At 40.6% G+C, this 22,909-nt stretch overlaps 2 protein-coding genes across 3 annotated transcripts; both read right to left on the minus strand.

Annotated features, from left to right (window-relative positions):
- Window positions 1-1,650: 1,650 nt before the first annotated feature.
- Window positions 1,651-4,535, minus strand: LOC141620574 (receptor-like protein EIX1). Its single transcript, XM_074437410.1, has 2 exons — window positions 1,885-4,535; window positions 1,651-1,726 (listed from the first exon to the last, which is right to left on the minus strand). Exons 1-2 carry the CDS (start codon window positions 4,533-4,535, stop codon window positions 1,651-1,653), a joined length of 2,727 nt encoding a protein of 908 aa, XP_074293511.1.
- Window positions 4,536-5,306: 771 nt separating this feature from the next.
- LOC141617618 (large ribosomal subunit protein eL29z-like) lies at window positions 5,307-7,749 on the minus strand. Of its 2 annotated transcripts, none has more exons than XM_074434795.1 (3): window positions 7,581-7,749; window positions 7,353-7,470; window positions 5,307-5,602 (listed from the first exon to the last, which is right to left on the minus strand). In XM_074434795.1, exons 2-3 carry the CDS (start codon window positions 7,452-7,454, stop codon window positions 5,522-5,524), a joined length of 183 nt encoding a protein of 60 aa, XP_074290896.1. In that variant the 5' UTR covers window positions 7,455-7,470; window positions 7,581-7,749; the 3' UTR covers window positions 5,307-5,521. The 2 variants fall into 2 exon arrangements, with proteins under 2 accessions (XP_074290896.1, XP_074290895.1); XM_074434794.1 differs by having other exon boundaries at window positions 7,353-7,466; window positions 7,581-7,735.
- Window positions 7,750-22,909: the final 15,160 nt, after the last annotated feature.

The following is a 22,909-nucleotide window of genomic DNA, read 5'->3' on the forward strand; positions in this document are numbered from 1 at the left end:
AACAAAGTTTCTTCATTTAATACAACTACAACTATGGTTTGTTTTGTTTCACTAAACTACTCTAAATTTTATTCAAGTTAAAGACTCGTTATTCTTTGGTTTTGGATCATATTATAGGGACATATTTATCCCACTTACCATTTAATTTGCAGTAGCCCTTGAGACGTTGTGGTAATATCGTTGAATGTTGTGCCATTAATATTATTACCTTCGTACCTAATGTGCATTTTAAATTGCAGGCTCGTCACACGCTGTCAATCAGTTTTATGCACCATCCTCCAGATCAGACAGTACTAACTAATGGATCTGCTGGCGGATTGATAACTGACAGTGCTGGAAACTGGGTAACAGGATTCTCGGAGCATATCTACAGTGACTTAGGATGCTTCGACAGTTCTGTCCCGCCATACCTGGCGCTTTTACAAGGCCTTCAACTAGCCTGGTCACGTGGTTTTCGGTACCTTGATGTGGAGCTGGGTTACTTGTATCAAGTAGGGTTTTGGGAGGACTTCAAAAAAAAGGGTTCAGCTGGTAAGTACCGGCTTCGCCAGGATGATATTATTATGAGGAAAAGGGCTCGAGCATGGTGTATTCTGAGGAAGGTTGAGGATTTGATTAACCAAGATTGGTTTGTGAATGTGAAGAACTCTGCCTCAATTGAGGAGGAGTCAGGTGCGTTGGCGTTGGCTATGATGGCGTGTTGGGTGCCTTGGTTGCGGGTCTATGACTTCCCTTCTCACGAGCTAACATCCATGCTTAAGTATATTGCTGAGATAAGCAAGGAGACTATGGGTCAGCAGTTTGATGCCTCTATCATCTCTCGTTTGCCAGGCGACCCCTTTGAGGAGTTGAGGACGTACACTCGATTGAACTAAATGCGTTTGGTTCCAGGTCCTTGTAGTAGTTTGCTCAACAATCCTTTTGTTTAGTCGCCGTTCTGTTTAAATCTTCATACGCAGTGTTGTTTTGAGTTTTAGATCTGCAAGGAGTTGAGAAAAAAATACGCGATCTAATGCACTGCGTTTGGTCCTGGGTCATTGTAGTTTCGTCATAAAACCTTTTTCGTAGTTGTTCGGGGTTTGTTCTTCATATGTTGTGTTGCACTATTTTGATATGTACTCCGTAGGTCATTAAGCACTTGTATTTCCTTGGTTTCATAGCAATCAGAAGCTAATCGCAACTTCGGTATATATCTAATTCAATTGTCATTTGTCAACCATTTATAGGCCATAAGTTTATTTCTATGAAAGCCTATTTATTAATAATAAGTGATGTTACTCACAAGTCACAAACCTGCAAACAATTTTACTGCCAGAGAAGGGGTTTCATGATTGAAGCTGCATGGTGTTTGTGCGGCAGATGTTAGGATGTCGGGTTTATGTCCGAATGCAGCAAATTCACAAATGCAGAAGCTCATCAGAAATAGGCCCCTTTCTGGTGATGAGAGACCCCGAGTACTTCAACCTAGTTAAGAGGCAAACATCAGAAATGTTTGAAAGGACTTGTTTGAAAATCGATGGACATTAAACTCAAGTGGTTCAAATGGCTCAACCCAATCAATGAAGGATCTAACTTCTGAGCGATCAACCGTTCTAAATTGCTGAAAAAAAGACGATAAGACATAACCGGTAACATTGTTACAGGTAACTGTCAGTCCATCCCAGTGGCAACAGTCCATTGCATTACATCACTCATATAGTCATATGGAGAATATAACTGTTTTTTCCTGAGAGAATTCAAAATTTTGCATCCAATATTGCAGTTAACAAGACCTTTATTCAAAATTAACCTAGAGAGATACATTTATGGTGCTCTTAGCTTGTCAAACAACTGACTGTATCTTAATTTTTGAGCCGATTGATCCTTACCATTACTTGCACATACAAGTAATCGGCAATATCGCTTACAAGCTGAAACAATGCAAACCTGAACCTCCTCTTGAGCAACAAACTTCCAACCACTCCCCAAAACCCGGTTGCAAACCCAAGAAATATCACAAAGTAAAACAGTACTTTTTCACGGCCACCTTCTTTCTCACGCTCTTGTTCTTGTTCCGCTTGTTGTTGGACTGGGTTGGTTTCACATTTATTTGGCAAAGGATCTCCACATAATCCAGGGTTGCCTCCATATACAAGCAAAGGGTCGTCTCTAAGAGTTTGGAGTTGGTTTCCGGAGGGAACTTGTCCATGAAGGTCATTGTCGGACAAGTTCAAGCTGCTCAGAAATGTCAGTTGAGAGAAGCTGGGTGGTATAATTCCAGAAAGATGATTGCTTGATAGGTCAAGCGACTCTAACGATTTCATTTCTCCTATTTTTTCAGGAATGCCTCCAGTCAGATAGTTGTGCGACAAGTTGAAACCGATGAGCCCTGAGAGATTTGTGATACCCTTGGGTATTGAGCCTACTAACTCGTTGCATGAGAGGTCCAAATTCACAAGAAACTGCAAATTGCTAGTGTATTGTAGTTCTTCCCCTTTTACGACCTCTATAGCAATCTCATTAAGAAATGCTTCGGGATTGGAAGTTGAATAGATGCTCAAATAAGGAGGTAAAGGGAAAGAGGAGCCAGTTGCGGGAAGTAGCTCCATGCCATGCAGGTCACGAAAACATAGAGGTATGGTTCCCGTGAGGCGGTTGTTTGCAAGGTCAAGGAGTTGTAGGGAAGGAAGTGAGCAAAGGTAGTCCGGAATGACACCAACAAATTTATTTGATCGCATCCTTAGAAACTTTAAATAACGAAGAGTATTACGTCTCAAATCTGGTAAGCCCCCTGATAGATTGTTCTCACCAAGATCCATTATTATCAGATTGTTTAACAAACTGACGGTCGAAGGAATTCTCCCTTCAAGTGAATTGTTGTTCAGATAGAGAAATTGTAAATTCGGGAATTCACCGATAATCTCAGGGACAGGCCCCGACAGGTTGTTGGAGGACAGATTAATAAGTTCCAGAAACCTGGCTTCTTGTGTAAGGCAATCAGGGAAAGTGCCCAACAAGTTGTTCCTCTGCAACTGTACGGATGTCAGTAGGGTGTATGGGCACAAAAAGTGTGCGTATTCCCCTGAAATATCAGCATTAGATAGGTCCATGTCTTGGATGGAGGTGTGTGATTTGATCCATTCAGGAATCCGACCACCTATTCTACAAGAACCTAAGCGAAGTGTAGACACTCGAAATGGGGGCCTCCAACTAGTGCTGAATTTCAAGCTTAGCAGATTGTCACTTAATACCAGTGTCTCCAAACTTGAGAGGTTGGTCAGGTGGAAAGTAGATACCACGCCTTCCAAACGATTTGATGAAAGGTCGATATAAGTAAGGTTGCTGAGTTGGCATAAGCTTTCTGGTATGTGTCCGTCCAGGCTATTTCCGGACAAACTTAACACTTGCAAGGATGTTAAATTTGCAATCGATGCAGGAATACAGCCTGAAATTTTATTAACCTCTAAACCCAAAAAAGTCAAGTCTTTTAACTCCCCTAACCAAAATGGCAGACGACCCGTGATCTCATTCACAGACAAATCCAACCGTTCTAAATCATGTATTACTACGCCTTTGGAGAGATTCCCATGAGGGCTTGCTAACACACCGCCTAGCGAATTAGATGACAAATCTAGATATTTGAGCTTCGAAGACTCTCCCATAAATCCCAAGACTAGACCGCCCTCGACATGTCTGAAAGAATTATCAGCAAGGTCAAAGTGTTCAAGTTTTCTCAAATTCGTAAACCAGAGTGGGATGGAGCCACTGAACAAGTTTACAGAGAGGTCAAGGTAGACTATGGAGCTCAAGTTGGCCATAAAATTTGGCAAGGGGCCTGCTAACAAGTTTCTCGACAAATCAAGGGTTCTAATGCTAGGAAACCAAGTAGAGTTGGACAAAAGGCTAAAAAAATCGGGGCTACTAGCAAGTCCACATGACTGAAGCCGCAAGTATGTCAAAGAAGGAAGAGTACTTAGCACCTGCATAGTGTTTCTTGTGTTGGAGATCAGGACAGCTTTTGTGTCTGGATGTTGCGAATTCACAAGTGCAGAAGGCCATTGGAGATAACCCGATTCTGGCCCAGAGAGACTGAGGTGCTTTAATGTAGTCAAATTGCCGAGTTGAGGAGGGAAAACAGCACTGAAATTGCCATCAGAGAGGTCAAGATACCTCAAATGTTTCAAAGAACCTATAAATTCCGGGATTCTGCTTCCTTGAAAATCGATCAAGCTCAAATCCAAGTAGTTCAAGTGGCTCAGCTCAATCAAAGAAGCGTCTAACATGTGAGCTGTCAGCATATAGCCTGAGCTGCTGAGATCAAGACGAGTGACGTAACCAGTAACATTATTACAAGCTACTCCTTTCCATTGACAACAGTCGACCCCCTTCCACGAAGACAAAAAACCAACGGGGTCGATAAAACTCTGCTTCAACTTGAACAACGCTTGCCGTTCTGCGTCGTGGCAGCCCAGTGCAAATCCTAGATATACATATTGTGCCAGTAAGTACAAAAGAGCTGCCAATACTAATTGTCTTACAAGACAAGTTCTACCCATAGGTTACTACAGTAGAAAGAATTGAGGTTGGGTCTTTATTCTTGTTGATCTGCAGAGGATTTTGTGGAGATGTTTGGACTGGAACGGGATATAGTATATACACTAGTCTACTGAGACAAAATATATAATGCTTTCCACATACTGTGCTCCTTTCGGACAAGTCTTCCTTGTATTTGTCAACAAATTATATAATGCTTTGACTGGAGTGAAAGCAATTCCCATTAAACAAGAGGACTTGGGTTTAATTTCCTGCAAGTTCATTTTTTGAATGTTCTAGAAGTAACATAAGAGGCTCTTGCCGTCTTAATCCCATGGAGTCTACTCCGTAGTAAACTACTCTACAGTCTACACGTGAAGTCAAGAATCACAACCCCCAGCCTCACATCACGCCATCACCACCATCGAGTCTCGGAAAGTAGACCTTGGATCACAATTTTTTGCACAGTGCACACCCATTTCTAAAATCCTGAGTTTGTAACTGCCCTTGTTACAAGTTCTTCAATAATTATTAAAATCTTTTTAATGGCACACTAAATGAGAATGAATGCATATGCAACAAATTACACATTTTGAACTGAAGAAGGGCAAAATGGCCAATAAGCTATCGTAAGAAGCTGCAACAAGATGAACGGGACGCAACGATTCTGTTGCAATCCAATCAAGAAGAGCTGAAACTTAGATTACCGTAAATCATCCTCTAGTAGCCATAGCCCATAACTATGACATAACACCTAAACTAATGCCTGAACTAATCTCAGAAGAATCAAAAAGTTAAGAAACACTGAAATTAACTGGGATAAAACACTAAGCAGCATCCATTTGTCTGTCATACAAAGTCTAGAATCTTAAGTCTCAACCATTCAGGCATTCATAAAAAAACATACTCCCACAAACAAAAAAACATTAGTTCTCAACTCTCTAATAACATACGGAGTAATTCATTAACATAAAACGAAATTGTTGCTACTAAATAGCGATAATCAGACTTATTCCTCAGCAGAACCCTCATCAACCTTGTTGTTGTGCTTCCTGGCGTACCTCTGGTTCCTCAAGAACTTTGGGTCCATCTATTATAATCAACAATAATTACACCAGATTAATAAATAGAAAACCTTAACAAACCACAACACACTAAACAACAAATACATCACCATTAGCTGAACACATAAATTTCAACCCAAGTACGGAAAAAAGATTTACTGACAGTTTAAACACACGGCCTACATCAAAAACCAAAATTATTTAATCTGGTGTAATTGTTGTTGATGATGATAGATGGTACAATCTTCTTATCAGCTCTATTCTTGCCACATTATTAACTTAAAAAAAACTTATCTAGAAAATCAACACCCCTCCGAAAAACTGCTCCGACACTTGGGAGTTTAGTAGCTTTTTTACAACCCTAACAACATATACACACGTAATAGTGGGTTGATTCTTTAAATGTTAAGTTCATATAAATTTGAAATTCAAGTTAAAACAAGTGGAACCTACACCCATGTGAGCTTAGTTGGGGACTAAACCTTATCAAGGCTGCTGCTAACGCCACAGAGCCCTGTGTGAGGCACGTGTAACATACAAACGCTTGCACTACACGCGCCACACAAAGAGCACCATGCCATTAGGTATAAGCCCTGTGGTCTTATGATCTCCCAATGTTATCCCATATGTTTTAATTTGAATGTCAAATTAAAATGAAATCTTTGAAATAGATTCAATATGGAACAGACATTGAATGTCAAATTAAAATGAAATCATTTAAATAGATTCAATATGGAACCGACATTAACTTCCACAGTTCCAAGTGTCAGCTCGTCATTTGGTCTAGAAAAAATACCACACACTCATTGCAAGTGTATCCTTTTCGTTTTCCCATGGATAAGTATAGGTTATCAATATGCCTTCAAAACTATGAAGTTAGATGATGAGGCAATGGGAAGACGAGAACAGGAACTTCTATAATTGTAATTTGTAATTACCCCCAAGTGATCATTCATTGATATAAATACAGGAAATTATCATGAAATCTCAATTCACATGAGATTACTTCATCGAAATTCACGTGAACTCTACAAAATTGTTTAAATTCATATGAATTTTTATCTACTAAATAAACTAGCCAATCCGTCCATCTTGTAGAAATTCAAAACTCATGTGAAGGACTCCCACATTCATACAACAGAAGAGGCAATCAAACAACCTTCAACTTAAATTTCCTTTGATTTTCTACTTAGGCTGAGCTAGATTAGCACCATCAGCCAAAAATTGACATGATAAAGTTTCAGCAATTCTATATAATTACAAAACACGCAAACCTAGTTTGCAGTAACTAATAGTCTAATACAACAAAATTGGCATAAAATTTCGACATAAGAGCATGTAAAATTCCTTGTTCGGTTTCCCATTTACACATTTTCTCTTTGAAGAACCATTTCACATCCATAATAATGAAATTCTCAATTTTGTTTTTGTTTCATCTTTGGTTCCGATTTTGATCACTTTTTAACAAATTCACTTACCATGGCTCTCGGTCGCTCTTAGGAGTGTAATGAACTGTACAGTACTAAGACAAACACTAATATTTGCTCTACAACAACACGGATCGCCTTCGCCAATATTCGAGAGTACCATTTCTTAACAATTAAAAACGACCTACAACATCAGACCCAATAAGCTACACAACAACAATATAATTTTCAGCAATCAGCACATATTTACCATCTTACCCACTAATCAATCAACTAACAAAATCATTTTCTAACGATTATAGCACATAATTAACAACAAATCAGGTTTTAAACCAGTGAAATAAATTACCCCTTTGGTGGAATGATGGCGATGTTTACGGGGCTTCTTAATGCCATTTTTGTGAGCCTTGTAAGACTGATTGTGGGCTGTGTGATTCTTCGACTTTGCCATTTCTCACTATCTCTGTCTTACACAATTATACACAATAATTATCATACGATTTATTGTAAATAAAACACAAATTACAAATAAGATAACATAAGATATGAAGAATATGAAGATGGAAAGTAGTACTACCTGCAGGCTGTAGAGGAAAGAGTGGTATGGGATGAAACAAGTGTGTCTGTGTAGGAGTCTAGGAGATGAAGTTATGAGGGAGCTGGTTGTTTTTGTTGTTGCCAAACCCTAATTTTGTCTATGGCTTCAATTTTTAGGGATCGGATTTGGTTATGGGCGGGTACTCTCCTTAAGTTGGGCTTGCCACTTTCTATACCATCAGTCCATCACAATGATACTCTTTAATAAGGTATGTTTTTAAGGGTAACTCTTGCTTTAGACAGTGTTAACGGTTAAGTTCAAATTTCACGTCGTTACTTTATTTATTTATTTATTTTGAAGAAATCACAATGGGGCTTATATAGCATTACTTAAATCGGCCTTAAGTAAAGATGCAATGTCTAATGGAATATCAACATCCCAAAAGCGGCATCCTGGCACCCACGGAACAAAATGTGTTAAGCTGTGTGCTACCTTATTAAATTGTCTATGAACAAAAGTAAAAGAAATTGACTCAAACCAATTACAAGTTGCATAAATATCCTCATAAACTAAAGATGTAATACTCCGTATTTTAATTATATTTATATATTTTATAAGTTATATAGATTAGTTATATTTATTAATTATTAATTATAATAATTGCGGATTATGTTGTTAGACGGAAATAATTATAATTAATAAGTTAATAGAATAATGAGTCGGGATGACAACCAAATAATAACAATATATGATAATTCATAGAATAATAATAATAATAATAATAATACTTGGTAAATATGCTATAATAATAATAATAGTGATACTAGTAATACTAATAATAATAATAATAATAATAATAATTGTATTTCATAATTATAATAACTAGTATTGGTGCCCGGCTTCGCCCGGGCTACCTCTACTTACCATTAATTTTTTTTTTCATTAAATAAAATTACTTAAAGTTGCATAACCCATAAATTCATGATTAATATATTTTTTATAACATATCCTAAAATTACGATGTAATAAATTTTGAGACAAATTCGCTACTCCCGATATTAATATTTTACTCTTATTAATGAAACAATAATAATAACATTTCACTACTTGCCCGTAATCATTGTTACTTTCACTACTCCCGCTGTAATTATTGTTACTGTCACTACTGCCGCATTAATATTGATAATTTCACTAATCCCGCCGTAATTATTGTTACTTTCACTATTGTCGCATTAATATTGATTATTTCATTCACTACTCCCGTTGTTGTTTCTACCACTCTCACTAATCTCGTTGATAAAATTGTTACTTTTATTATTCAAATGAGTGATTACTATCATATAACTATATCCAATGTTACTACAATTCTTTTCTTTACTAACAAAATTACTTTTGCTACTTAGACATGCAATTTTAAGAGGATAATATATTTATATAAATATTTTACATATATGCATTAAATCAAATCGAAAGAATTATGCAATATTATATATTATGGAATCTAATTTGAATTATTTATAACCTACTTATTATATTTTTGTATGCTAAATAATTAACATATCTATATATATCTAATAAACTATAAAGTTTAATAAAATTATATAGATTTTATTTAATATATAATTTTATGATGATAATAATTAATACCATAAGTGTGCATGTTTATACTAATTAATTATTTTATTTTAAAGAAATTGACTATCTTCTAGTCTTCTATAAATATTTAGGAAAATTACCAGATATTTTCTTTCTTTTACTCTCCTTGAAATTGACCATCTTAATTAATTATTTTATTTTAAGTAAATTGGTCATCTTAATTAATTATTTTACTTTAAGGAAATTGACCATGTTTAGGAAAATTACCAAACTTCTATATAATTTAATTTTAACCCAAACTATATAATATTTGCATTGAGATCCTTTAATCAGGTCCATCACACGGTGCTAGTGATTTAAAACTATATAGTATAATTAATTTGTATAACTTTCTTTAATTACATTGAAGTCCCTTGGTTTCTGGATTTAATATATAATATTGATAATAAGGTAATTTATAATAGTTTCCTAATTAGTGTGTTACACATCCTAAACCTAGTTATAAATACAAAGAAATCTGAAAAATAATTTATAAAAGAAGAAGGAAGAAATCTAAAAGAAAGAAGGAGAGAATTAAAGAGCTATTAGCGATAAAAGGTAAACCGTCTTAAACTCAATTGTTTTTGTTATAACGTTTTAACATAGACTTTAACACCACCATATACCACCGTATGAACAATCATAGAATCGTGACTTTGAACCTAGGCTAGAATTGGACCACCATGACTCCGTCTAACCCTTCTCTGACCGTCTCTGACTTGGCCTTGGTGGTTATTGGGGCGTCTTAAGGTGGCGGGATTGGGCTATAGCGGGTTTGAACCAGGGGAATCGAACCCTTATTTGACCCACCAATTGGACCTAACCTGACCTGGGCTATGATGGGTTGGGACCAGGGGTGTTAGTCGACCACCTTGGTGGTGTCTTGGTGGTCGGATATGGAGGTTTGTAGCGGTGGTGGCGGTGAAACAAGGGAAAGCAGAGGGGTTGTCGTGGCTGCCTTAAGACGGGTACTGTGGCAGCATTAGTGGTTGTACAGAGGAAAGGGGACCACCCCTGGAGTCACCGTGAGACAGTGGCGTCAAAGGTGATGGCCAGAGGTTGTAGTGGTGGCCGTCGAGGTGTTGGCGAGGCGTTATTTACAGGGTATTTGTCGATGTCGGGTTTTCGGTGTATTGGTTGTTGTTGTTTCTAGGACGTGTAGGGCAGCCGTGTGTGGTGTTACTGCTGGTTGTTGGTGCGTGGCAAGGGGGTTGGGTGTAGTGGTGGCTCACGGGGTGGTGGCTATCGTGCTCATGGTGGGTATCAGGTGGTTGCGTCGTGTGGTTGTATGGGGTGTTAGAGGGATGCGGGGTGAATTGTCGTGTATAGAAATTGGTTTTACACGTGAGTAGGGTGATCATACACATTATTATATTATAATATTTGGGTGAGGGACCCGAGTTTAAATTGTTAGTCGGGTAACTCGGGTGTTGACACGAGTTTTGAGAAGTCGGGATTTAAATATAATAACTCCGTATTTATCGTATAATTGTTTTACAATTAGTTTAATTATTTAACACGGGTTGAACATTGGTTTAGTTTGTATAGCTTGATACGGGTTTTGACCGATAATTAAGACGGATTTTACGTAATAATTTACACGATAACATAATTAATATAATTAAATTATACTTGATTAAAATAATGAATATAATTTATAATTGAATAATTATTATATTTGTTAGGTGACGGGTTGTTAAAGAGTTATTTGATTGATTTGCTTTGCTTGGATTGCGTAATTGGAGTGCTTGCTTTCGAGGTAGGATAATCTACTCAACTATATTTGGTTTGCGTGTTTAATACGTGAATGTATTGAAAGGATGATTGGTGTATGATTGCTTATTTAATTAAGCTAATTGAGTGATTAACTTTGTTAATTGATTGGAGTTGTGTATATTTTATACGATTATATTGTGGAATGCTTTATGAGAATTGGACTGCCCCAGGCTTAGTCTCTGGTGGATAACGTGAGTGGTTGTTGGACTGCCCCAGGTTTAGTCTCTAGTGGATAACGTGTGTGAATAATTGGAAGGCCCCAGGCTTAGTCTCTAGTGGATAACGTGGATAGTTGATGTCGAGATGTGACATGTGAACAATTGAGATTGGAATATTGACAGTTGTGAGAGATTGGTTGTTTTAATGTATTTTATCCTACTCAACCTCGTGGTTGACCGTGTATTCGTGAACACCTGTGATGAACCATAATGGGGAGCATATTTGTGGTACTAAAGATTAGTGACTTGGGAGCATTGGGATGTGAGCTCGACTTGGACCATAGTTGCTGTCTAGATCACTTAGTTGACTTATACAACTTTATTTATGTTATTTCCGCTGCGTAATAAATTGTAATGTTAAGTTTTATATTTAATCGGTTGGCATTGTAATAAAACCATTCTTTCAGTTAAAGTACTTTGGTTTGTTTTAATTTGTATTATTTACCTCGGGCAACCGAGATGGTAACAGTCCTATTTATAGGGAATGTCTTGCTAAAGGCTCCTAAATAAATGGGGGTGTTACAAAGTGGTATCAGAGCAAAACGATCCTCAGGCCTAACCAATGAATTTAATAATGAACTTAGGATGTGTCTAATAAAATGAACCCGGGTAGAAACTGTTAGGAGCCCGTTTTGGCTTAGGATGAGAAGGTACCCTCATTCCGAACCCCGGCCCTTTCAGTTTTGAACCGGTTACCTTGAGAGATAATAAAGAGTGGGGTAAATTAAAATGAATTTTGTTTATTTTCTTAGGAGTAATTGTTGGCTTGGATGTGCATTATTTTCGTTGATGACCAAGGTTACGGGACGTAACCTTGATTTTTTTTAAGGAGAGTAGGATGGATGATATAAGGATTTGATGTTGAATTGTCTTTATCATGAGCATAAAAGTAATTGTCGAATTGGTATTGATTATTTGATTGGATGATTGTAGTAGTATCATGTCTAGCGATATGCGGTTATGTGAATCCCGAAACCATGTTATTTACAAATTATGAAATAATTAAACTTGTGAAATGAATGCTGAAATGAATGCTTTAGAATAGATGCTAGTTGTGTGTGAAGTAGGATGACTAAGTTGTGTTACTACAAGTATAGGAGGATGTTAATAAGGATTTATGATCTAGTAAAAAGCAATGTAGAAGCTGGGCCTTATTTGTCAGATTTTACCCCTATTTGACTTAGATGCCATATGACCTCTGTTTATCGTATAAGGTTGATATTTTCATGAGTGTTGACACAGTGAGTTAGCTTTCCAATGTCATTGGTCTCATATTTAAAGGTTTTACGGTTTTGGGAGAAATAAATATTTTAGTGGACAGTGGTCGGAATATTTCTGTGCAGTTAAGTTTTCGACAAGCGATTTTGTAAAATTTCTCATTTAATTTGTACTTAAGATTTTTGTTTAATTCCAACTCCACTTGTTAAAATATTCAAATATGTTTTCAGATTTATAAGCCATGTTGCAAGGTGAATTTTTGACAATTAATAGTGATTTTTACAAGTTGACTCTAGTTTTGACAAATTGCTTATCGGCTTTCGTTTGGACCAACGGGATTGTAAAAAAATCTTTATAAAATGGTTGGACGATATTTAAATTTGATTCTTTTTCTCATGGTTTGAAAACTCCTTATATTTTCTGGAAAGTATAAAAACTCAACGCAGAATGTAACGGTTATTTAATGGTGATTTTTGAAAATTACAGCTTGACTTTGATTTCTGAAAACGCGAGTTTTACCAAAAGTTTAATATAAATGTTTTATCAGTTATTAACCTATGATAATTGGGAGGTGAGAGTGATGATAGGAGGACCTATGGAGGGGATAATAAAGGATAGAGTTGATCAGACCTTATCTTTGTAAGTGTAGATTATTTAAAATATTAAGCCATCTTTCCTCGGGTAGAAACTTATGTTGTCTTGTTTTATTTTTATAGAACCATGCCTCCAAAGAGATCTACACCTACACCCTCTACCGTGTCCCAAGAGGAGATTGACCATTTGATAGCTATGAATGAGGCTTTAACTGCGGCATTGAAGGCTAAGGGGTCAGTTCAGGATCCAGCAAAAATGAGTGCTAGTATTGCAAGGCACAACTCGACGAAGTATGACGGATTAGGTGAACCATCCTTACTAGGAGATTGGCATAGGGAGTTTGATAACCTTTTTGAGTTGCTAGGATGTCCTGCGGAGATGCAAGTAGATCAAGCTGCTTACTATTTGAGGGGAAAAGCGAGTTTGTGGTGGAATCGTAGTAAGGAGGTCTTAAGGGAAGCTTGGAGGGAGAGTGATGAACCTTTTATCACTTGGAAGGGTTTTAAGGAGACTATGAGAGCTGTATTTGTGCCAGAACATATTAGGGGTAAGATGAGAGCTGAATTTGATTCTTTCAAGATGACTGATGAGATGACAGTAGAGACTTATTATAACGAGGTTTATGGAATTGTCGAATATGTAGTCGATTTGAATTTTAGTGATGAGATGTTGGCACTCAGATTTGAAAAGGGATTAACAACCACTATTAAGAAGAGGCTTGCAGCTGGTCAGCCAAGTACCATGGATGATGTTTATCAGCGAGCTGGGCACGCGGAGAGGATTGCAGATATGTTAAAAGAAGAGAAGAGGGAGATGGAGGACAAGAAGGGAAAGAGTGAGAAGAGAAAGGCTGAGTCTTCTAGTGAGAATGTTGGGAGTAAGAAACAAAATTCTAACCAATATCACTCTTACTTTGTTAGTAGTGCACCAATGGGAGGAGTGAGCCGTGGGAGTGATGGTCGGTCGGTGGCTAGTAGAGATTTTGTTGGTAGTTGTTTCAGGTGTGGTAAATTGGGCCATAAGATCATAGATTGTAGAGTAAATTTGGGCAATTGGATTGGAACCAATGACTCTCGCTTAAGCTTAAGGTTGAGGCTGAGGCGAGACTCTAACCGCTGAGTTAAGTTAGTTAGCAGGCAGGCTCAATCACTTCGGGCACTTCGGGAACAGGTTCTCTCGCCTCCCCTCTAACCCAGTGAGATGTGCCCCTCTCCAGGGACTTGGCTGGCGCATTAGATAGACCGGAACCGTGTGTAACACCCCCATTTATTTAAGGGCCTGAACTAGGACTCCTCAGATAAATGATGGTGTTACCATCTCGGAAACCCGAGGCAGTAGATAACAAAGGAAAGAAACACAGTACTTTATTATAATGTTTATAGTGACATTACAATGAAATTAAAACAAAGTCTCAAATACGACCAAGTAATAAGTCCGATAAAACTACTAAAAAGACTAAGGTGGGCTAGGCACTAAGTCGGTCATCCAAGCTCTCTTCCCGGCCAGCTCCCATCGTCTCTCGAATACTGTCAATCTGCTCCCCAATAATTGGATCATCACAGCGTACACGAATACACGGGGTCACCACGAAGGTGAGTAGGTAATACAATAAACAAGAACACAAAACACAAACTCCTCCATCACCAACACCGCCATCACAACTCACAACCCGGACAACCCAAATGACCATACCGATCCCGGTAGACTATAAATATCGACCGTAGCCGATCTCCACTCCTTGTTGAGGACACAGGGCAAGTCTGCAGAACCCCCCGGGCCTTATCACAATGTCATCATCACCACCTCCACCAACTCCAATGTAATAATATAATACAAGGTTCAACAATAGTGCTCAACGGAATTAAATCGGATAATCGAATTATAACATGTAAATCACCCATTCATCAATCCAGTCACATAATACAATATCAAGTCCAGTGTATTCCCCTACCTCAAATAGCGGTGATAAGCTAACTGCGCAGATCGAAGTATTCCACCAAACTCGCCACCTAAACATATATATAACATAATTAATTCTCTTACTAATCCCGTTCCCATAATCAAAAGCTACTATAAGTAGAAACTTTCCCAATTTAGAAATTACTAAAAATATAAGTTACTCAAAATAGAAAGTTTCCTAAAATGGGAAGTTTCCCAAAATAGCAATTACCACAAATAGCAAGTTACTAAAAATAGTAACTTTCCCGAAATAAAATCCCGACTCAAAAGCTTAATTACATTATTCCGTCACCGCTAATCAAATTTAACTTAATAAATAAAACTAATATTGTAAATATTAGAAGTATACACATTCCCGACTCATTAAAATAAAACCCGTAACAAAACTAATTCAAAAACAACGCACAACTCGACACACGCACACCCCCCTTTCCAACCCGTCACAAACCGCCCCTCAACCACCAATCCTCACCGCCGACCACCAGGCCTGACACCAGGTCTGGCCTGGTCACCTCCCACCACCACCAATGTGGTCGACCCCCGCCGGTGGTCAGAACCACCACCACCAACACCCCCTGTTCACACCCAGCCGCCACCAAAACGCCATGAACAGTCCCCCTTTTTAACCCGACAGCCACCACGACACAACCCCTCCCCGCCTACCAACCACCACCCGACACCACGCAGGGCCGCACGGCGACTCGACACACGTGGCACCACCGATTCGACCTCCCCGAGTCCACGGTGGTGCCACCCTTTTCCCTATGTCCTCAAACACAACCACAAATCCCCAACCAACCCGACACCTAAACACCACCACTGAAACCACCACCAGCCACGACCACCACTATAACCACCACCATCTAACTCGACTCCACACCAACAACGCATCCCACAACCCCACGACCACCACAACAGTCCCTAAAAGACGCAATACCCAATACAAAATAGTATGACAGAAATGAAAACAGGGAACCTTACCTGTGACGGCCGTCGACCTGAGCTTTTCCGACCAATACAACCGCCCTTGACCCCTAGCAACGACTCCCCTGGACTCTTGGCAGACCCTACTCTCTCCACACTCACCGGCGCTGCTCTCTTTGGCCGTGTATAAAGCTTGAACGTGAAAGGAAAAGGGGTTGTTGTTTGTGATGTAAAAATGACGGTAGGGAGGGGAATAGGGTTTTAAAGGTGTATTAGGGTTTGTTTTTAGGGTTTGGTGAGGTAAAATGGTAGGTGGGTAAATGGGTAATAAGTGGGTAAATGGGTTATGACCCCTCGACCCAAAAATGCCACTCAAATATAAACCCGACTGATCTCGCGATATAAATTAAACAATTATTTTCTTACGCTTTTACCATTACCTTTACGCTACCATCAAATAATAAACCTCGCCCAAACGATAATAAAATACGGGGTATTACAGTCTTCCCCCCTTAAAAAGAACTTCGTCCCGAAGTTCGCTCCCATACCAAACATGTCATACGAAAATATAAAAGACATCTCGTATAACTAACACGGTCAAACACACAACTAGACTATATAAACACGAAATGTTACATTCTACCCTCCTAAAAAGAAAGTTACGTCCCGTAACTTACCTCAAGTGAACAGATGTGGATAACTCTCTCTCATCGCGGCCTCGGTTTCCAGGTAGCCTCTCTCGCTTTATGATTAGACCACAACACTTTCACTAAAGCCGTCTCTCCGTGCCTGGTCTTTCTAACCTTCCTGTCCAAGATCTCCTTAGGCGTCTCGATGTAAGTCAAGCGCTCGTCCACCTCGACCACATCATGGCTCAAAATATGCGAAGGGTCACTCAAATATCTCCGCAATCGAGAAACATGGAAGACATTATGTACCCTGGCTAAAGTGGTGGTAGAGCTAGCCGATATGCCACTTCTCCAACTCTATCCAGGATCTCATATGGCCCAATAAACTTCTGGCTCAACTTTCCCCGCTTCCCGAATCTCATCACTCCCTTCATCGGGGACACTCTAAGAAGTACTTTCTCCCCCTACCGGAAAGAAATGTCGCTTCTCCTAGCGTCACAAGATAGCTCTTCTCGCCGGTCCCGGGCAGCCTCATCTTCTCGCCGAATGATGCACTGTTCAACCATCTCTTGAATCATCTCTGGTCCCAAAACTACCGTGATCGGCCTCGATCATCCCAACACAGGACTCCTACACTTCTGCCATACAGAGCCTCAAATGGAGCCATCCCAATACTAGCGTGGTAGCTGTTGTTGTACGAAAACTCAATCAACCCCAGTCTATCCTCCCAAGACCCGCCGAACTCCAAAACACAAGCCCTCAACATGTCCTCGAGTGTCTGAATAGTCCTCTCTCTCGACCATCTCGTAGCTGGATGAAAAGCGGTGCTCATCTTTAATCGAGTACCCATTAGTGATCAGTAACTCCCGCGAGAATTTGGATAGAAACCTCGGAGTCTCTATCGGAAATGATATCCTTGGGTACACCATGCAGCTTCACCACATACTGAACATAAGCCTTGGCCAACTCGGCTTTACTCCAAGTATCCTTCATTGGGATAAAGTGAGCCGACTTGGTTAGCCTATCCACGATCACCCAAATCATATTGTTACCTTTCGGAGTTCGAGGCAACCCAACAATGAAATCCATGGAAATGCTTTCCACTTCCACTGGCACATCTAGTGGTTGAACCTTCCCTTGCGGTCTCTTATGTTCATCCTTCACTCTCTGGCAAGTCAAGCATCGAGCTACGAACTCAAAGAACTTCCCTCTTCATATTCGGCCACCAAAAGGTCTTCTTGAGGTCCTTGTATAACTTATCTCCCCCAGGATGAACCGAGTATGGCGTGGCATGTGCCTCGCAAGAATCTTCCTCTTGAGCTCATCATTATCAGGAACACACCACCGTCCCCCAAACCTCTCGACTACCATCAAGCATGGATAACGAACTGGAATCAACCCAGCTTCTGCCTGTTCTACTGTGCTCGCGCCACTTCGAATTCTAGCATCGGCTTTCAGTAGCTCTCGATCTCCTCATATAACTCCGGTTCAACGGTCAAGTCCCCAAGAGTCTCTCCTTGCCGGATCACGTGGATTCCCATACCCCAGATTCATTATGCATCCTCACTCTAGATCTAGCACCGCTCAAAGCATGGATGGATTTCTGCTCAAGGCATCGGCTACGACATTAGCCTTCCCCTCGTGATAAAGTATCTCCATGTCATAGTCGCCAATCAATTCGATCCATCTCCTCTGTCTCATGTTCAACTCCTTCTGTGTGTAAATGTACTTTAAGCTCTTGTGATCGGAAAACACTTTGAAGGTAGCCCCATAAAGATAGTGTCGCCATAGCTTGAGCGCAAACACCACAGCCCCCAACTCTAGATCATGAGTAGGGTAATTCTCCTCATAGGTCTTCAACTGTCGAGAAGCGTAAGCGATTACCTTCCCGTTTTGCATCAATACGCACCCCAGACCCTTCTTGGAAGCATCAGTATACACCTCGAAATTATCATTCCCATCTGGTAGTGCAAGGATAGGAGCTGTAGTGAGTCGTTCTTTGAGGGTTAGAAACGCCTCCTCACAACTCTCATCCCAGACAAACCTGTTCTCCTTTCGCATTAAGGACGTCAATGGCTTGGCGATCTTTGAGAAGTCCTTGACAAACCTTCGGTAATAACCTGCTAGCCCCAAGAAGCTTCGGATCTCACCCACATTCTTAGGACTCTGCCATCTCGTCACTGCCTCAATCTTGCTAGGATCAACCGACACCCCTTCCTTGGAAATCACATGGCCCGTAAAAGCAACTTTCTTCAACCGAACTCGCACTTGCTCAGCTTGGCATATAACTGGTTCTCCTCCAAGGTTTTCAAGACTAACCTCAAATGTTCCTCATGTTCCTCCTCATTCTTGGAGTATACCAGGATATCATCGATGAACACAACCACGAACTTGTCCAGGTAAGGACTGAACACCCGATTCATCAAATCCATAAACACTGCTGGCGCATTAGTCAACCCGAATGGCATGACCACGAACTCATAGTGCCCATATCTTGTTCTGAAAGCGGTCTTAGGTATATCCTCGTTCTTAATTCTCAACTGGTGATAACCTGACCTCAAGTCGATCTTAGAGAAAACTCCGGCTCCACTCAATTGATCGAACAAGTCATCGATCCTTGGCAAGGGATAACGGTTCTTGATGGTCACATTGTTCAACTCACGGTAATCCACGCAAAGTCTCAAGCTTCCGTCTTTCTTCTTGACAAACAACACTGGTGCTCCCCAAGGTGAAACACTAGGCCGTATGTAACCTTTCTCTGCTAGCTCATCCAACTGCTTCTTCAATTCCTCCATCTCTTTCGGCCCCATACGGTAAGGTGGTTTAGAAATCGGCCCTGTTCCTGGCTTCAGATCAATGGAAAAGTCCACTTCTCTTTTCGGTGGTAACCCTGGAATGTCCTCCGGAAATACATTCTCGAACTCCCTCACCACTGGAATCTCAGACACCTTGGGGGTCTCCGACTCACTATCCCACATCTGGCACAAGATTAATTGGTCCCCTTTCCTCAGACTCGACTTTAGGGTGTTAACGGATATGAATTTGACTCTTGGCTTGACCACATACCCCTTATAAGACACCCTAGTTCCCTTAGGTCCCCTCAAGGAGATTTTCTTCTGATAGCAGTCGATAAAAGCCTTGTACTTCCCTAACCAGTCCATCCCCAGAATCACCTCAAAACCCCCCAAGGGAAACTCTATAAGGTCACAGTGAAACACAACCTCTCCGATCTGAATTGGTACCCCAGTGTAGACTCTATCACAAGACACCGACTCCCCCGAAGGTACCACTACCGAATCAACAATTCTATCATAAGACTTAAGGTTTAAGACTCTGGCATGTTCCGCAGATATAAAGGAATGTGTAGCTCCGGAATCAAACAACACAAAAGTGGGTTTAGAGTTAACAGGAAATGTACCTGTCACCACATGAAAGTCATTCTTAGCTGCCTCCTTGCCCATGGCGAAGAGCTTGCCACTGGACTTAGCCCCACTCTGACTTGAAGAAGCTGCTCCAGATTGTTTGTTCCCTTCATTTGCGGTCTTCGAAAGTTGGTGCTCCCACTCTGTTGGCTGCTCTGACACGGTTCGGTAGTTGTTGTAGCTTCCTTGGTAGTCACATTAGCTCCTGGACCTCGCACCTCCCCATAGCCGACATAGGTGTGCGATAATGTTATACCCCCACCCCACCGAACGTGAACCATTGAACCCCGACATAGGTGCCCTGTATCCACCAGACTTGATTCGCCCCAGATGATCGGCATTCAAACCTCTTGTGTCCTGTCTTTCCACAGCCAAAACAAGTAAGCCCCGCAGAACTACCTCCCCGGGTGCCCCCGGCCGCCTCCACTCGAGCTCTCATACCCCCGGGCACCGTTAGTGAGTACCCACCATATCCGCCTAAACTCGCCTCTTTGCCCCAAAGATTATCACTTGTGGTCTCCACTTCCTTTTCTCGCCTTGCCTTTCTTATCGCCTTGATCTGCTCCGAGAGTCTTTCAGAAGACCCTCAAGTAAATGTCCCGAACAGAGTGGGTGGAGCCGCCGTGAGCCTCTTCTTGATGTCCATAGTGAGCCCCCGCTCAAACCTCATAGCCGATAGCTTCATTCTCGCCCAAAGTCATCGGTGTATGAGGATAACTGTCGAAATTTCCGATGATAAGTCTCCACTGTCATGTCTTCTGTCATCTTGAAGGTGTCAAACTCCTCCCGTAGTTTGGCTTTTTGGAACTCGGGCATAAACTCATTCTTCAAAAGCTCTTGGAATTCCAACCAAGATACATGTCCCGTCTCAAGATCCCTAGCAACCTCTCGTATCTCCACCTTGTTCCTGGTCCACTACCACCGCATTTGTGGCCCTAAGATAGTGGGCGCCTTGATCCACCCGCAGACTCTTCGGACATGCTAACGGTTCAAACAGTTGGTGAATTCTCGGCACCATTCCCCAAAGAATCGTGGTTCCCCCTCTCCAGTGAATATTGTGGGGTTATGCCTTGCCACAATGGTACTCATCTTTCCCGGATCCAATCGTTTGGCCTTTAGGGCCTCATTCTCAGCTCGGAGCCTATCCAACTCCGCTTGGATGTCGTTAGCGGTATCCCTTCTCGGAGGCATGTCTATAAAAATTAAGAGAGTTAGTGATGTTCCCTGCAACACTAGAATTACTTAGTCAATTCTACCCTACATATCTAGCTAGCATGGGTCAGGGATCACATAACCGCATATCACTAGACATAACATCCATCTTAATTTCCTAAGCATCATGTACATAAATATCTCACTTCCTTATTATGCAAATTCTTGTCTCTGAATCACAATTGAACACATGTTTACTTATACTAACAGTATATCACCTTGCCTAATTCTCACATCATGGAATAGTTCTTTCATGTTCAATATCACACAACTTTCCTACTCTACCCTTTTCTCTCGTATGATCTCAAGGTACCCGGTCAAATCGAGAGGGCCAATGGTTCGGTGTGAGGGGGCCCTTACTCATCCCTTACCTTTAGTGTGCTCCTAACGATTCTATCCAGGGGTTCATTTTATTTGACTCTTCCTAAATTCATTGGGTTCATTGGTTTAGGCCTGAGGATCGTTCGCTCTGATACCACTTTGTAACACCCCCATTTATTTAAGGGCCTGAACTAGGACTCCTCAGATAAATGATGGTGTTACCATCTCGGAAACCCGAGGCAAAAGAGATAACAAAGGAAAGAAACACAAGACTTTATTATAATGTTTATAGTGACATTACAACTGAAATTAAAACAAAGTCTCCAAATACGACCAAGTAATAAGTCTCATAAAACTACTAAAAAGACTAAGGTGGGCTAGGCACTAAGTCAGTCATCCAAGCTCTCTTCCCGGCCAGCTCCCATCGCCTCTCTCGAATACCGTCAACTGCTCCCCAATAATTGGATCATCACAGCGTACACGAATACACGGGGTCACCACGAAGCTGAGTAGGTAATACAATAAACAAGAACACAAAACACAAACTCCTCCATCACCAACACCGCCATCACAACTCACAACCGGACAACTCAAAGCCCATACCGATCCCCATTAGACTATAAATATCGACCGTAGCCGATCTGCCAGCTCGCAGCTGAGGACACCAGGGCAAGTCCTGCAGAACCCGCCTGGGCCTTATCACAATGTCATCATCACCACCTCCACCAACTCCAATGTAATAATATAATACAACAGTTCAACAATAGTGCTCAACGGAATTAAATCAGACAATCGAATTATAACATGTAAATCACCCATTCAGTCAATCCAGTCACATAATACAATATCAAGTCCAGTGTATTCCCCTACCTCAAATAGCGGTGATAAGCTAACTGCAGATCAGAAGTATTCCACCCGAAACTCGCCACCTAAACATATATATAACATAATTAATTCTCTTACTAATCCCGTTCCCATAATCAAAAGCTACTATAAGTAGAAACTTTCCCAATTTAGAAATTACTAAAAATATAAGTTACTCAAAATAGAAAGTTTCCTAAAATGGGAAGTTTCCCAAAATAGCAATTACCACAAATAGCAAGTTACTAAAAATAGTAACTTTCCCGAAATAAAATCCCGACTCAAAAGCTTAATTACATTATTCCGTCACCGCTAATCAAATTTAACTTAATAAATAAAACTAATATTGTAAATATTAGAAGTATACACATTCCCGACTCATTAAAATAAAACCCGTAACAAAACTAATTCAAAAACAACGCACAACTCGACACACGCACACCCCCTTTCCAACCCGTCACAAACCGCCCCTCAACCACCAATCCTCACCGCCGACCACAGGCCCGACACTGTGTCCGGCCTCGGTCACCTCCCACCACCACCAATGTGGTCGACCCCCGCGGTGGTCGAACCACCACCACCAACACCGTTCACACCCA

Source organism: Silene latifolia, chromosome X (assembly GCF_048544455.1).
Source record: "Silene latifolia isolate original U9 population chromosome X, ASM4854445v1, whole genome shotgun sequence".
Taxonomy (NCBI): Eukaryota; Viridiplantae; Streptophyta; class Magnoliopsida; order Caryophyllales; family Caryophyllaceae; genus Silene; species Silene latifolia.

Bases quoted from the DNA above. Each gene is read 5' to 3' on its own strand.
- LOC141620574 (XM_074437410.1), bottom strand. From the start codon at position 4,535: ATGGGTAGAACTTGTCTTGTAAGACAATTAGTATTGGCAGCTCTTTTG. The intron at 1,727-1,884 runs GTATGTGCAAGT...GAATTCTCTCAG, and splicing joins AGCGATATTGCCGATTACTT to GAAAAAACAGTTATATTCTC.
- LOC141617618 (XM_074434795.1), bottom strand. From the start codon at position 7,454: ATGGCAAAGTCGAAGAATCACACAGCCCACAATCAGTCTTACAAGGCT. The intron at 5,603-7,352 runs GTAATTTATTTC...TGATTATAATAG, and splicing joins GCCATCATTCCACCAAAGGG to ATGGACCCAAAGTTCTTGAG.